The following is a 14,354-nucleotide window of genomic DNA, read 5'->3' as shown; positions in this document are numbered from 1 at the left end:
TAGAAAGCCACGGCCTTCATCATGACATCACTTCCTGGAAGTGACATCATCACACAGTCCCAGGAGTGAGTTCCATCACCTCTTTTCCCAGAAAAAAGCCCTCATTAACAATTATACTTGGATCATACAATTACTTTTCCTTCCAGTTGTGGTTGTACCACCCTATTTTTTGGCACACCTGGAGGTTGGCAACCATAGGTGGGGCTGCAAAAGAGTGCACATGTACAGGCAGTTGTTGATCTGGCATGTTTGCAGAGTGGCATTTTCAGAAGGCCCTGAAGAAAAATTTAATCTCTTGATAAATAATAGGAATGGAGCCAGTTCCAGGGGTGTGCAGCAAAAGAGTAAGGAGTTTTAGGTCTAAATGTATGGATGTGAGGAAAGAATGATAGGCTTGCATGTTTAAACAGAATAGGTTGGGTTGATCCCAGTTTAGAAGAAGAAATTTTTGTATTCTGGCTTAATTTGGGGTACTCTAAAGGACTGGATTAAGAATCTTGCAGAATCTCCATCTGCGCCAGGGTTTCAAGACCTCATTGTGCTGTAAAGAAAAAAGAAAGAAAGATAAAGAAGTGCAGTGAGAATAGAACTCGTTTTATCTGCATATTCTTCAATTGCTGATAAATGCCACTCTTATCTTCGGTGTTGAAGAAGACACTAAAACAATAAAGGGCAAGATTTATTTTTAACTTAGCTTGACTGAAGCCTCTGTTGCAAAGGCTAAAGGTGATAGTTTGGAGAAATATTAATCAGACACATCTATTTAAGGTCCAATCTGATTTTTATGGTTACTATTTCAACAGGCAAACCAAGACTCCAGCCAACTCATAACCATGAAGCTTATGAGACTGTTTTTAGCCTACCGTCGATTCCTGCTCGTTCTTTTTACTCCCCTTCTACTCCTTCCATTGCCTCTCATCATCAGAACCAAAGTAAGTGGATCTACTTGGTTATGTTTTCATCACCACTCCAATACGTAATCTGTCTATGCATTTTACTTCCAGTGCACCTTGTCCTATTGGTGTCTTCATGAAATTCTGTGAATTATGAACAGGATGGAAATTATTGCGAGCCTTTCACAAAATTTTCTTGTTGTGCCCTTTGTGGACAAAATGAAGCTGCAGGGATTGAGATTATCTCAAAATCTTTTCAAAGTATAGGATTTGGGTACGTGTTTTTGGTTTAGATCTTCCTGTTTTCATGTTTAGAGAAGTTCTGTTGTCATTTTAATGTAATTCAGTTTCAGTGATCCTAATTATTTCTAATGTATTTGAAGGAAAAAGAACTAGAGTGGAAACTGAATGGTATGAACTTGTTACAGAATGAAACCTAGTTATATCTTTGCTCCTGTTCACTCCACTGAATATCCTAAGCCAAGTCATACTTTTAGTGCTGCAGCTGTGTGGTAGAGGGACAGAGCAAGCTCCTTTTTCTTCATTGCACAAGTAGCTTCTAGTGTGAAGTAGGCTACCCATGTGGCCCTGGACAGGACCAGCATTCATGATTTGAACCCCACAAAAAGTATATATGTGTGTGAGAGAGAAAATCATACACACTAGGGCTGTTTCCACACACTCTTAAAGGGATGGCCCACTCACAGAATGCTGCTGACGATGTCTCCACTTGCAAAAAGTTTTCAGGCTGTTTGGGTTCTAGGGTTTTGGCACCTTTTCTGCTACCTCGGAAAGTGCATTCCCAGAAAAGGCACTGAAAAAATGGAAGCCAAGTGGCTTACAACCGTTTTGCAAATGGAGATATCTGGATTCTTGTGGAAAAACTGCCAGCATTTGGTGAGTGAGCTGTCCCTTTAAGGGCATGTGGAAATGTCCCAGGTCTTAACATAATTAGGTACCACGCAGAAGGATGAAGGTTGCTTTTAGTGCATCATTATTATACCCATCTCTGACCTAGCTTGTTCTTCCATAGTGTGCTTGTCTAGGATCTTCCAGAAGACCTTTGAGTAAAAATCTACTTGATAAGAAAATTCAAAGCCTCATTCTTATCTTTTCTGGCAAAGCAGCATCCACCATTTGCACTGACTTCCGCCCACAGAGTTCTGTGAATGTTGACTTGTATAGCACGATGCAGCAAAAGGAAGTATCTTATATTCTTAGAGGAATGCTTAAAAGTCAGGGCATCTCTGTGTGCCAGTGGTCTGGGCAGTCTCTGAAGGTGTTGCCAGCAGGTAAAATCAATGCATGTGGCAGTCCCCACACAGCATGTAGCTTTGAGAATTAACTGTAAGTCATGGGCATTTAGAAAAATATCCAGAAGTAGCACATAAATCCAATGTTTTACAGTAAGGCCTTCATGCTGACTGATCACTGAAGGCCAAAGTAAGTAGGAAATAGTGACTTATTTATTGTTGGAGAAATATGGCTTTTTATGTTCCTTTCTAATCAAGACATTTATCAAAAGTTAATAACATTAATGGTTGAAATTGTAGCTCCATAAATGTCAGGATCAAAGCTCCCATTGACTGTAGATTTTCATCCTGGTGACAAATCCTTCTCATTTTTAGGGTTATGGACTTTCTGGGATGTTCTCTGCCAATAAATATGCAACACAATATTGTCCAACATGGGGAGAGGAGCACCATCGTTCCTCCCTCTTGTCCTCAATCAGAGCACAGAGTTTTAGGAAGTATACCTTTTGAGGATATGCTAGACTCCCTGTTGATTTAGACGTATACTTCCATTGCCTGAGTGACTTTTTTTGAGCATTGAGGCTAACACCATGTTTTGACACATGGCCTCATGCATCACTTGTCAGGCACAGACATATACATTATTAGAAAGCCATACTCTTGAGACTATATTTAATGGCATGTTATTGGTGTCTAGTCATGCGCATTGATGCATGCACATAGGTTAATAAGCCTAGAGAAAGAACTTGGTTTGGACACAGTACATGAATAACCAACTCTATGCACAGAGTCCTTATTTGGGGAAAGTGGTGTGGTTTTATTGTCACTAAGATGTCTGCAACCCACATTCTGACCCAATCTGCAATCAAGGGCATGGATTTTCTTGACAAACTTGGTTTGAATGCTTCCATAGTAACAGCCAATCAGGGAAGAGGCTAGCCTCTTACACATTAGCAGAGATGTGCCTTCCAAAAACTAAAACTGTTCAATAGCATGTTATTTATCTTATATACTGATAGGCAAGTAGCCCTGATTTGAGAATACTTAAATCCAGAGATTAGGGCCATGAATGGACAAGTAACCATCCTATATACCTGAAAAATGTCCCACATTTGCAGAAAATCTGAAATATTAAAAAATCCAAACATTGTGGAGTTTCAAAAAAGGCCAGCATGATAAAAGGAACACTTGTAGCTTTAACAGATGTCCTCAGTAACTGTTTCTACTGTTTCTAGGCAACCAGAACCATAACTGTTCAGCCAGTATTCCAGGATTGCAGGAGGGGGCAGGGGCAGGGCCCTTTCCAGGGCTGTTTCGGCCTTTGAAGGAGGATTCTTTGGGGCCAGGCCCAGAAACAATCACCAGGTGACTTGATACAACATGATTTGAATAAATCACCCCAGCCTGGCTCCTTGCTACTGTTCAACAGCAGCCTGCACCCCACCCCAGGACAGTGTAGTGGTTGGAGTTTCAGAGTAGGATCTGAGAGGCCCAGGTTCAAATCACCACTCTGCTGTGGAAGCTCAGTGGAAGACTGATTTAGTCACCTATACTCAGTCTAACCTCCCTCTCATTATTGTTGTGAGGCAAGGAGAATAAGGTAAGCTGTGATGTGAAGAAAGGTAGTATATAAATGAAGTAAATAAATAATAAATATAGATGAAGATGGTGGGGTCAGTTAAAAGATAAACCATTAGAGGGTTTGAGGGAAAGGTGAGCATATGGGCACTGCCAGGAGGAGGGAAAGAGGAAATAAGGGGATACAGGGAAAAGAGAGTACTCTCCCACAGGTCCATGCAGGTTCCCCATTACACAACTGGCCATAGGGTAGAGGCTGTTGGGCGGGGTGGAGGGGAAAAGGTGAATACAGGGGGCAGACAAAGGTGAGTGGGAAGAAGAGAAGAAATCAGGAAAAGGCTATGGGAGAAAGAAAGGAATAGAGAATATGGTGAAGGAGGGGAAAATGAGATTCCCCCCTCCACAAGACCCTGCAGGTCCCCACTTGTTGGTTATGTATTAGTTTACCCTGGCCGTTTCCACACGGCTTACCTTCACTTGGAACGACCCAGAACATCGCGCAAAAAACATGGAAGATCATGTTTTCTTGCACGAGATTTGCATGATGTCACGCAAATCTCGCATGAGAAAATGTGATCTTCCGCGTTTTTTGCACGATGTTCCGGGTCATTCCAAGTGAAGGTAAGCCATGTGGAAACGGCCCCTGTTTCCTCAATGCCAGTAAGGTGATTGCTTATGTAATGGGAAGGCTTTTTCCCATTGATCTGAAATTTGGCAGGAGATATCTCTTAGATGGAGAGAAGTGGTTGTGGGAACTTCCATCAAATTGTACTCAACTTATGGCAACTCCTAATGGGGCTTCCGAGGCAAGAGGCTAACAGGGGTGGTATGCCATTGCCTGCCTCTGTATAGCTACCAAGTGGTCTCTAATCCAATTACTAACCAAGGTTGACTCTGCCTAGTTTCTGAGATCTTACAAGATCAGGCTAGCCTGGACTATCCAAGACAGAGGTAAGCAAAGAGTACAATCCCTTTGTTTATTTACTTCAGTTATAGTCTGCCTTTCCCACTGAGACTCATAGATGAATTGCGTAATTAGAGGAATACACTGAGAACAGGATAAAACATAACCAGCAGTGAATAAAACTGGCTTGCAAAATTGGAGAACAATGTTTGAAAATAGTAAAATGTATATACACAGTGAGACAGAACTTGATTTCAAAACTGCAGAAAAACAATGCAATAAAACGGTGTATTTTCAAGGGACAAAGTAATGTAAAATATCTCAGACTAAAACCTTATTCCCTACTATAAAGATGCCCTCCTGATAGCTCTTCTGAGCACCGTTCCCCAATTTAGTTATAAATAAATCATTATGTCAGCCCCAGAAGCCTAATTAAAGGATTCCATTTTGGGGGCGTTAGCAGAGTCTATCGTTTGTCGTAGGAAGTATGATTATAGGTGGTTGTGAGCTCGTTCTGCTGGCTGGTGTGTGTGTAGGAGAGAAAATAACAAAAGCATACACTTGTTTTATAATTAGAAGAGAAATAAGAGTTCTTTATTGTAGGAACTCCATACTCTATCAGAAATGAGGAGAGACAGATCCTAACTACCTATCTAGTCTAAAGATGGACGTGGATGCTAGGAAAAGGCCTGCATCCATGCTGCCAAGATGGAGAGAGGAGAAGGAGGGAGACATTACCTGGAACAATGCCAGGAAGAGAAGAAGTGAGAGGGAGGAAGTCAGGAGGAGGAAATCCCGAGAATAGCAATCTACATATCAAGGGACAGTCAGAGCAGTAGTAAACAGAGTGCCCTGACCTCTCTTTCTAACTCTTTGGTTTGTCCACCTTTGAGGAAAGGGACACCCCTGAATCCTCCTCTTCCAACATTTGGCACCTGTCCCATGTTATGAGTAAATGGGCAAGGCCCTTGCTTGGTGGGGCTTGTGGTTGGTAGGTGTCTTCCACCTTGAAACAGCTGCTACTGGAGGAACAAGTAAGTTGCAAGCCTCATTGCAAGGATGAAAGTGGATGTGGCTCTGTTGGTTGATAGTAATCATGAAGGTAGCTTGTGGCGAGCCACAGAGTGAGGACTGTGAGTGAGCCACAGAGTGAGGACCACTGGTTTAGAGGATGACGTTGTGGTTTAGAAAACAGATGACCATGAGAGATTAACTATTGGAGACTGCCCATTAGAGAGGCTTACTACAAATGTTGGTCATTCTTGTTCATGGGCACGTCTGCTTACCCCCACTGTGTTGTGATTTGGCACAGGGTGTTTCAAATGACCCGTTTATATTGCATAATATTCAAGCAAATGTGCCCTTGGCTTTATGCCGAGTATGGCTGATAGAAATCCCAGGCATATTAGGCTCTTTAGCTAGTGAAACTTTGCAGTAGGGTTTATGGACATCTTCCTAAGAAACTAACCATTGTTTGATAACTATGCAACCACGTGTACATGATTGCAGAAAAGAGGGAGTGGCTTTAGGGAGGAGTTGAGATGGTGGTTGTCATTTCCTTTAGTATTCATAGGCTAAACACTTCTAGTGTTCTTGGTTATTCTCTTCTTTCTTGTGCACCATTTGGGTACCATTCCAAGCAACTTTTATATATACGTTATTATGTATTTGGACTGTTGGAGCCACTGTAGTTTGGGGGGGGGGGGCGGAGCCACTAGTTCTCCTCAGACCTGAGAGAGCTGGTGAAGAGTCCATTACAGCTGCAGTCCTTGTTCCCTGTTACTAGTTATTGTTCAATAAATGTTGATGGTTTGAAGCACAGCAGTTGCCTTCCAGTCTCAATATATATGTGCCATTTCAAATTTTGATTTTCTTGTTACTTTTGAATCATATGAGAAACTAAAACTGTACCCTCCTGCCCATGTTATAGCTGCAGGAATGAAAGTAACTTACCAGTACTGACTTTCTTGGTGGATTCAGAGCAGAAGATGGGAGGTACCAACCATTCCAGCTGGTGTAGTGTGTGATGTAGAAATGGGCACGAACAGCAATATGAACAAAAACCCCCATGAACAGCCCAATCTGCTGTTCACAAACAAGCTGTTAATGAGGCCCCATTCTAAACGAACAGGTGGTTGCCTCGTTCCTTGCTGTTCGTCAAGCTAGACAGTCTGGCACCTGCAATCAATTCCCTTGGCAACCGGAGGCAGGGATTGTGTGAACCCTGTCTGAACTCCTGCTGTTTCCCTGGAAACCCCAATCTAAACCCAATTTAGCTTGATAGGCAGGTCTTCCTTTCAAGTGTGGAGCTCCAAATTTGTTGCAAGGGAGCAAAGAGCAGGAGATAGGAGGCTCCCAGCTCTGGCTTAGTTTGCAGACAGTGGAGAGGGAGAGAGTTGCTGTTGGCATTTTGATATAGAGAATGCATTGGAGCTTGAATTTCCTTTGTGTGTGGTGGGATAGGGATCTACCTCTTCAAGTTCCAGGGCTGCTGCTAGGCTCTGGGGCCAAGCTATTATTTATTATTGGTACCTTTCCTGGTGCCTGCTCAGGTCAGGTTTCTGGGAGTGGTGCAGTAGGGATCTTGACTTGATGATGGCTGGAGGAGAGCCTGCTGGCCCCCACAAACAGCCAACCATGAACATGTTCATGAACAGGGCCATGCTCGTGGTTGTTTGTGAGTCCCTGTTCGTGGATGGCAACAAACAACAAACATCATGTTCGCCTTTTTTCTGTTTGTGCCCATCTCTAGTGTGATGTATTGGTTAGAGTCTAGAGTCTAGGATCAAGGAGATCCAGATTTGAATCTTCACTGATTATCCTTGAGTCAGTCACATACTTTCAACCTAACTGACCTCATGGGGCTTTTGTGAGGATAAAATGGGGGGGGGGGGAGAGACCGATGTAAGCTGCATTGAGTTCCCATTGGGGAGAAAGGTGGGATAAAATGAAGTAAACAAATAAGTGCTTTTACCTCTGCATAGCTGGCTTCGACTTTACCCCTGCAAGGTGATGTTTGAGAAATGTTCTCAAAGGGCCTTCTCATATTCCCTTGTTCTTTTTCAGGCAAAGTCATGGTGCGAGAATGTGTTTGTTGGTTTCTTTTTTTCCTTTTAAAGGATTACAAGCAATAAAACAGAGATGAATAAATTTTTCTTGTTTACAATCTTATTGAAATGTAGCCCTGCCTGAGAGATAGATAATATAGTTTCAGGCACAGAACTTAACTACGCTCAATCTGTTATTTTAATGACTAATCCTTCTAGTTAAGCTCCCCTCTACTATAGCGTGTGTGCTATGTGATCATTTGAAGCATTGTTCAAATGGTGAAAAAAGACTTGCTTCAGAAGCTTGAATATGTATATCATTCGTCTTTGCTTCGATTTGTCTGAGAGGGATATTTATTTTGCAGCTGTATTGATAGCTGGCATTGAAAAAGTACTTCTTCTCTGTGATTATTACTCCCTGGCATAGTTTGCTCCAGAGGATATTGAGAGTATACAAAATTCTTAACTCATGCTACTGCTTTTAAGGACTTTTTGTATGAACACATCACAACCGTGTGGAACACCCTTGTGTTATCCCACAGCCTCATAGATGGCAATTGGGTAGCAAAAGACCACATGATCAGCTTGACTCTGGCGGTTGTAGCCATCACACACATACCACAACCATCTTATATCGCAACGTGGGGAAGCAGGTCAGACATAATTGCAAATATATATGAAGAAGATTAACCCTAAATGAAAATGTATACATAGAATGGCCAAGACTATTTGCCACAGATCCGTTGGAGTTGAAGACCACCATAAAGTGTGGAAACTGTCCGGTTCTGCCATGGGCGCTGCCATGCCAGGTGCCAGCACACCTGACCTCAATTCTGGGAGACCATCAGGGACAGTGCAGGTTCTCTCTCTGTGGAAGGGGGGGTATATATCACCCTCACTCCCTCTCAGTCCACTCGCAGGCCTGCTCAACCTAGCTAAGTCCCAGCTGCCTCCCCTTACTTCTTGCCCTCCAAAGCCTCCACCCTCCTTGCCTCCACCAGGCTCACTCTTCCTCATTCCAGCTTCTCTCCCACTCTCCTAAACTCCACCATACTCCTACACAACCCCAACCTCTCTACTGAGCCTGCCTTTATAGGGCTTCTTCCAACTTCCCCCTCCCTTCCTCCCAGGCTCAGTCCTATCCCTGATGCCCTCCAGCTGGGTCTGCCCTCAGGTGTTCCCTCTCTCATCCCAGGCTCTCCCTGCTCTCTTATATTTTCCTGCAGGGTGGGGCTGGCAGGGCCTTTCCAGGCAATGCAGCTTGGCTGCCTCCACCTCCACTCACGAGGTGCTGTCCTGGCATCTTGGGTTCTGGCTAGTTCCACAGGGTGGCTGTTGCTGCTAGTTCCCTCCGTGGCATGGGCATGGACATGGGCAGGGGCTTCTGGCCCCTCTGGCTTGGTATCGGTGTCCCCGGTATGTGTGTGTGCCTTTTGCCTCCTGTTCCCTCCTTCCAGCAAGTTTGGGGGCTGAGCCTTAGACCCTGGACAGAAACATTTTAAAATCTAGACTCTAGCAGTGCAATCCTAAGCCCAGTTTGCTCTTCTGAGGACTAAGCTAACTGATACATTTTGGGGCAAGTTGGGTTGGATTCCGCAGACCTGAGTCGCTTCCCCCACAGCCACACACGCCAGCTGTGAAGAACTTCATTTTAAAAATCAGCAGGAGCTCAGCTTGGTTCAGAAGTGCAGTGTGGGGGGCTTCCCCTCCCCCTCCCTATATACCATTTTCCGCAAGCCAAAATAGCATCAGAGGAGTTATCTCCTCTGCTTTGGAATTGCATGTATTCCATGCTGTATTCTGTGCATTTCCTTGAATGTGATTCACCAAAAAACCATAATGTATGGTTTGGCCCTATGTCCATTGGAGTGGACCACGCTCAGTTTCTGTCATAGAATTACAGTTCCCCGAGTTCCTCAGGAGGCCATTACAGCAGACCTCGTTAACATTTCAGACATATAGTTCCTAAGGACCATTTTACTTTTTTGTGGACCTCCACTATTTTTATTTCTTTGGTCTTTGCAAAATGTCATATGTTCTGCCATTATGATCCCAATGCTGAGCACCACTCGAAAGGCTAACAGCATAAAATTCTGTTGTGGTAGAACTAAATGTACAGGGTGGCAAAAAGTATTGCTATACAGACCATGTTGCTAGAGTCGTGTATGCTCTTGTGTCACTGAAATGTCTGTCAATAAAGAGGCTTACATAGTTCTCCTATCCTCCATTTCATCCCTGTGAGGTAGGTTAGGCAAAGCGCATATGACAAGACCAAAGTCACCTAGTAAGTTTCCATGGCAGAGTGAGGATTTGAACTTGGGTCTCCCAGATCTTAGATCAACACTCTAACCACTATGCAACATGTTTTTTGCACACATCCACACTATTTAAATTTAACAGTAGAATGAGCTCATAGGAGGGGTTACTAAATTGGGGTGTGCGCTAAAAAAAATGGTATTTTTCAGATTTGGTTAGCAGAAATCCGATAAATATCAGTATTCCTGTTCTTCAGGTTTAAAAATATTGGTTTAGAAGAGAGAATAACCATGGTTGAAGAGACAGTGTAGCAGCTAATGCCATTTCTTTTGGAGAGTCATGTCCCTCACTCTCCCTTGCCCCTTTCTCCTTGGCCAGGAAAACAATGAAAGGAAAGAAAAGGAAAAAAAGAAAACCCCTCGCAGTACAGGATGAGGAGTTCTGCCACAGGGAGCAAGGAGTTCTCTGGGTTTTACAGGGATTCTCCGGTTCTGATGGGCTTTGTTAGTTCTTTTGGTGAGGCTTTGGGTTACTGGTTTCTCTTTTGTGTTTGGGCGAGCTTTCGCTTTCCTGGAGAAAGAATGTGCTCCTTCACCCTAGGCTAAAATGGAGAATGGCAGGGGGACCTTATTCAGGAGCCCACAGAAGTCACTTGAAACTTGGAGAGTATTTAAAAGACAGACAGCCCTTACTATGCTGCAATGTTATGCAATTTGCATGAAAAACAGACCCACTAGCCCCCTGGAATGATTCCCTTATAGGGAAAAATTGATCCAGTTATTCCCAAATATATTCAGAATTAACCAGGAAGCCAATATCTGTATATCCAAGAATCCCAGAAAATACCAGAAAAATATTGATAAGGTATTTTGGGTTATATTTTTGGACCAGATATACCGAATCACATACTCCTAATACTGAACTCACACTCCTTCTATGACTTACCTCTCTACAGTCTGTTTGCTCAAGCCACTTTTCTCCATTCCTGGCTTATTTCTGGAATCAGGGACAGGAAGAGAGAAAAGTGCATGAAACAAGCAACTGTGGAGAGGCACAGAGTGGAGAGGAGGGTCAGTGCCTCTCTTCCACTTGCTCCTTTTACACTTTTAAAACTCTGACCTCCTGACCCATGTGAACAGAGTAGTCACATGAATGCTAATCCATTATGATTGTTTTGGTCTTCAATAAGGCTACATCAGAAATTTAAATGTTTTAATTTGGGACACTGTTTTGCTCTTGGAAAAGACCAAGCTCCAGGTGAAACCCTGAGATCTCCCCAAATTACAACTGATCTCCAGGCTACAAAGATCAGTTCCCCTTGAGAAAATGGCTGCTTTGGAGGGTAGACTCTATGGCATTATACCCTGCTGAGCTCCAACTGCTCCTCAAACCCTTCCCTACTCAGACTCCATCCTCCAAATCTCCAGGAAATTCCTAATCCAGAGTTGGTGTCCCTATTCCTTCCTCTGTTCTCATTTATAACTTCTTGAAGTAGGTAGACTAAAATATAATGATGGCCTAATGTGACCATGGCTGAGCAAGGTTTTGAACCTGGGTCTTCTCTACTGAAGTCTAGCACTCTAATCAATACATCTTGGCTTAGAGATATAAGCCACCCATGTTACCCTACACTGGGTCAGAGTATGAGGTTGCCAGTCTTTAAAATGGAAAGATATTGAAAATAATGGGATTGTTCAATTTGTGAATAAGGCAAGTGGCAAATTGTACAGACAAATGAATAAGAAACACGCACAGAGAGAGAGAGATTTTTTAGGCTTGTTTTAATAATGCTAATTCTTATGCTGTCGTTCTGATGCTCTCTTGAAAAAAGTCACCCTGGATTTCCTGCCTCCTGTTACGTCCCCCCACCCCACCCCTGAGCTCCCAGAGAAAAAACCAAACTGAGCAGCTTTTTGAGAGAGACAGACAGACAGACAGATAGACAGACAGACTATTCCTCGTATTGCTAGTCTTCCCAGTGGAGGAGGGCACTGTGAGAATCATTCCTCTCCCGCGTGGTCATTCTTCCTAATACTACACTTCCCAGGTAAACTTGAGGTACTCGACAGTTGAAGAACACGCAGGTGTCTCATGTAGAGAGAGTCTCAGACTAATGAGTAGAGATGGGCACAAACCGAAATACAAACCAAAATTAAGCACGAACCATGCTGGTTCGTGGTTTGCGAACCACGGTTTGTCAAATCCCATTTCTGACAAACTGCCATGAACTTTTAGACTGATTCGTTTGGTTCGTTTTTTGGTTCGTCACTGCAGACAGCCTGGTGCCAATCAATCAGTTTCCTAGGCAACAGGGGATGGACTTCCTGCAGACCTTCTGCTGGCCCGGAAGTGACCTTCTGCTGACACGGAAGTGACGATTTTCTGACCTGGATGTAACGTTTTCACGAACCAAATGAACTAGTTCACGAACCAGGGGAGGGTTCATGAAAGTTCATGGTTTGTGGGTCGTGAAATTTGATGACCCACGAACCGCATGGTTCGGGTTTTTTCCAGTTTGTGCCCATCTCTACTAATGAGAGTTTCTTAAGCTCTTCACAGTTACTTACATCTTTATATTGAGAGGCTTTTGTTCCAGTGTTTTCCCAAACACTCTAGTACCCTTTCTTTGCATATTTTCTTACTCTTTTTGTTTTCCAGAAGGCTTGTACACTCTTTCCAGTACCGAAACCCCTTCTCTTGAAACTACAGTACTCATCTTGAGTTTTTAACTGACCCTTAAGGTCTCCAAAGGCAGTTTCTAACCACACCAGACTAGGGATCTCTTCACTTTTCAGAGCTAACTCGCTGGGTAGGGAAATTCTCCTCTCACTAGAAGATCTATCCCCTTTCTTTGGCCTGAATGGGAGTCTGCACCTAGTTCCCAAACCTGCTTGCCACTTCCTTTCAGTTCTCCTGTCTGTGTTAAACTGCTCTCAGTCAGAGCTGAATCTCAAAACTGTCAGTACTCAACCCCTCTCAGCTAGGGCTGAAATCAGACTCCCTTCTTCCAAGCATCCAGCTCAGAAGTCTTTCCCTGTAGTTCATGCTACGCAATCAGATTCCTTGGGGTGGCCTGTCACTCAAAGCTCTCTGTTTCTCTGAAGGATTAACCTTTCACAGTCCTTCAGCTGTTTGTACAGCACTTCTCTTTTTAAAAAGTGCAGTCTGTCACACATCCATGGAGGCTCTTATTGTTGCTAAAAAACAAGATGGCCATGGGAGGTGATCACCTTGAAAGATTTTGGTTGCTGGCACACAGTAGGGCTTTGAGGTTCCCAGGGTTAGAATAAAAATAAACCTGACCAGAAGTTCCCCATGTCATATATCTAAATCTTCCAAATGAAGTGCAACTGATTGTGATAGAACAGCTATCTTGCTTCTATTCTTTTTCTAAGCAGTTTTTGTCAAGAAGCAGTTGGGTCTTTGCAGCATGCAAGGTCCTGCAATGAGACTTCTTCTCATGTCACCCGGGCAATGTAGATGGAATATCATCAACCCCCTTCCTCATACTCTATAAGCACAAGACACTGCTTTACATACAGCAGAACAGATGCCAAACAGATAGGAGCTTAGATTAGTCTTCAATTTATATTTTTTAAAATGCTTTTATCCTGGGTAATATGAGTAATATGGGTAATATGACAGGGGCCTGGAAAATTACCAGGAGGTGGCTGACCAACCATGCCCTGGAGATGCATAACATAGAACAATGAGGCTTCCAGGAAGTTCCCGAGTCATTCTGTCAACACCCAAGCTTGTTTCCCCTCACCTATCTATCCTAATCAATCAACACCTGAGCTATTCAGCAAACCCGGTTGCTTTCCCACCCCGTGCTTAAAGGGTCAACAAACACTTTTCACCTATAGTCTATCCCAGATAAGAACCATCAAACTTCTCCCCATTTACTGTACTACCTCCAGACAAACCATTAAGCCATTGTTTCTGAGAGCAAGACATCAAGCTTGCCCCAGGGAATGTTTTGCCCTATAATTGGGCTCCCCAGCCATGCGCTCTCTCTCTCTCTCTCTCTCTCTCTCTCTCTCTCTCTCTCTCTCTCTCTCTCTCTCTCTCTGTGTGTGTGTGTGTGTGTGTGTGTGTGTGTCTTGGGACCCATCATACACCCCCACATTTGTTTGGGCCTCTTCTTCTTTTCTCCTCGTGAAATGCTCGTTTTGCTGTCTCCTGAGACCTTTGCTCTTCGAGACTGGCAACTATTGCTCTCTCTGAAATGGCTTTCTCCCATTTCTCTCTCTGATTTTCTTAGTTAGCTTTGTATGTGTGCTCTGTGTATTTGTGTTATTGCCCTTTTATTTCTCTTCAATTAAAAAAAAACTTTCCAGTTGATCATCTGCCGGACTTATTTGAGAGTTCTTATTTGAGAGTTCTGTAAATAAGTTCTCAAATAAGTCCCTGTAAACATTGG

The 14,354-nt window shown here is 43.4% G+C and overlaps 1 protein-coding gene across 2 annotated transcripts in view; it reads left to right on the top strand.

Moving 5' to 3' along the window:
• Positions 1-833: 833 nt before the first annotated feature.
• SLC13A1 (solute carrier family 13 member 1) overlaps positions 834-14,354 on the top strand; it is an 84,980-nt gene continuing 71,459 nt past the window's right edge. For both annotated transcript variants that reach the window (XM_054989246.1, XM_054989245.1), the window contains exon 1: positions 834-932. In XM_054989246.1, coding sequence (XP_054845221.1) covers positions 834-932 — 99 coding nt within the window. The remainder of the gene's footprint in view (positions 933-14,354) is intronic.

Source organism: Eublepharis macularius, chromosome 9 (genome assembly GCF_028583425.1).
Source record: "Eublepharis macularius isolate TG4126 chromosome 9, MPM_Emac_v1.0, whole genome shotgun sequence".
Taxonomy (NCBI): domain Eukaryota; kingdom Metazoa; phylum Chordata; class Lepidosauria; order Squamata; family Eublepharidae; genus Eublepharis; species Eublepharis macularius.
Note: the sequence above shows the minus strand (reverse complement) of the source record. Positions and strands in the feature narration are given on the sequence as shown.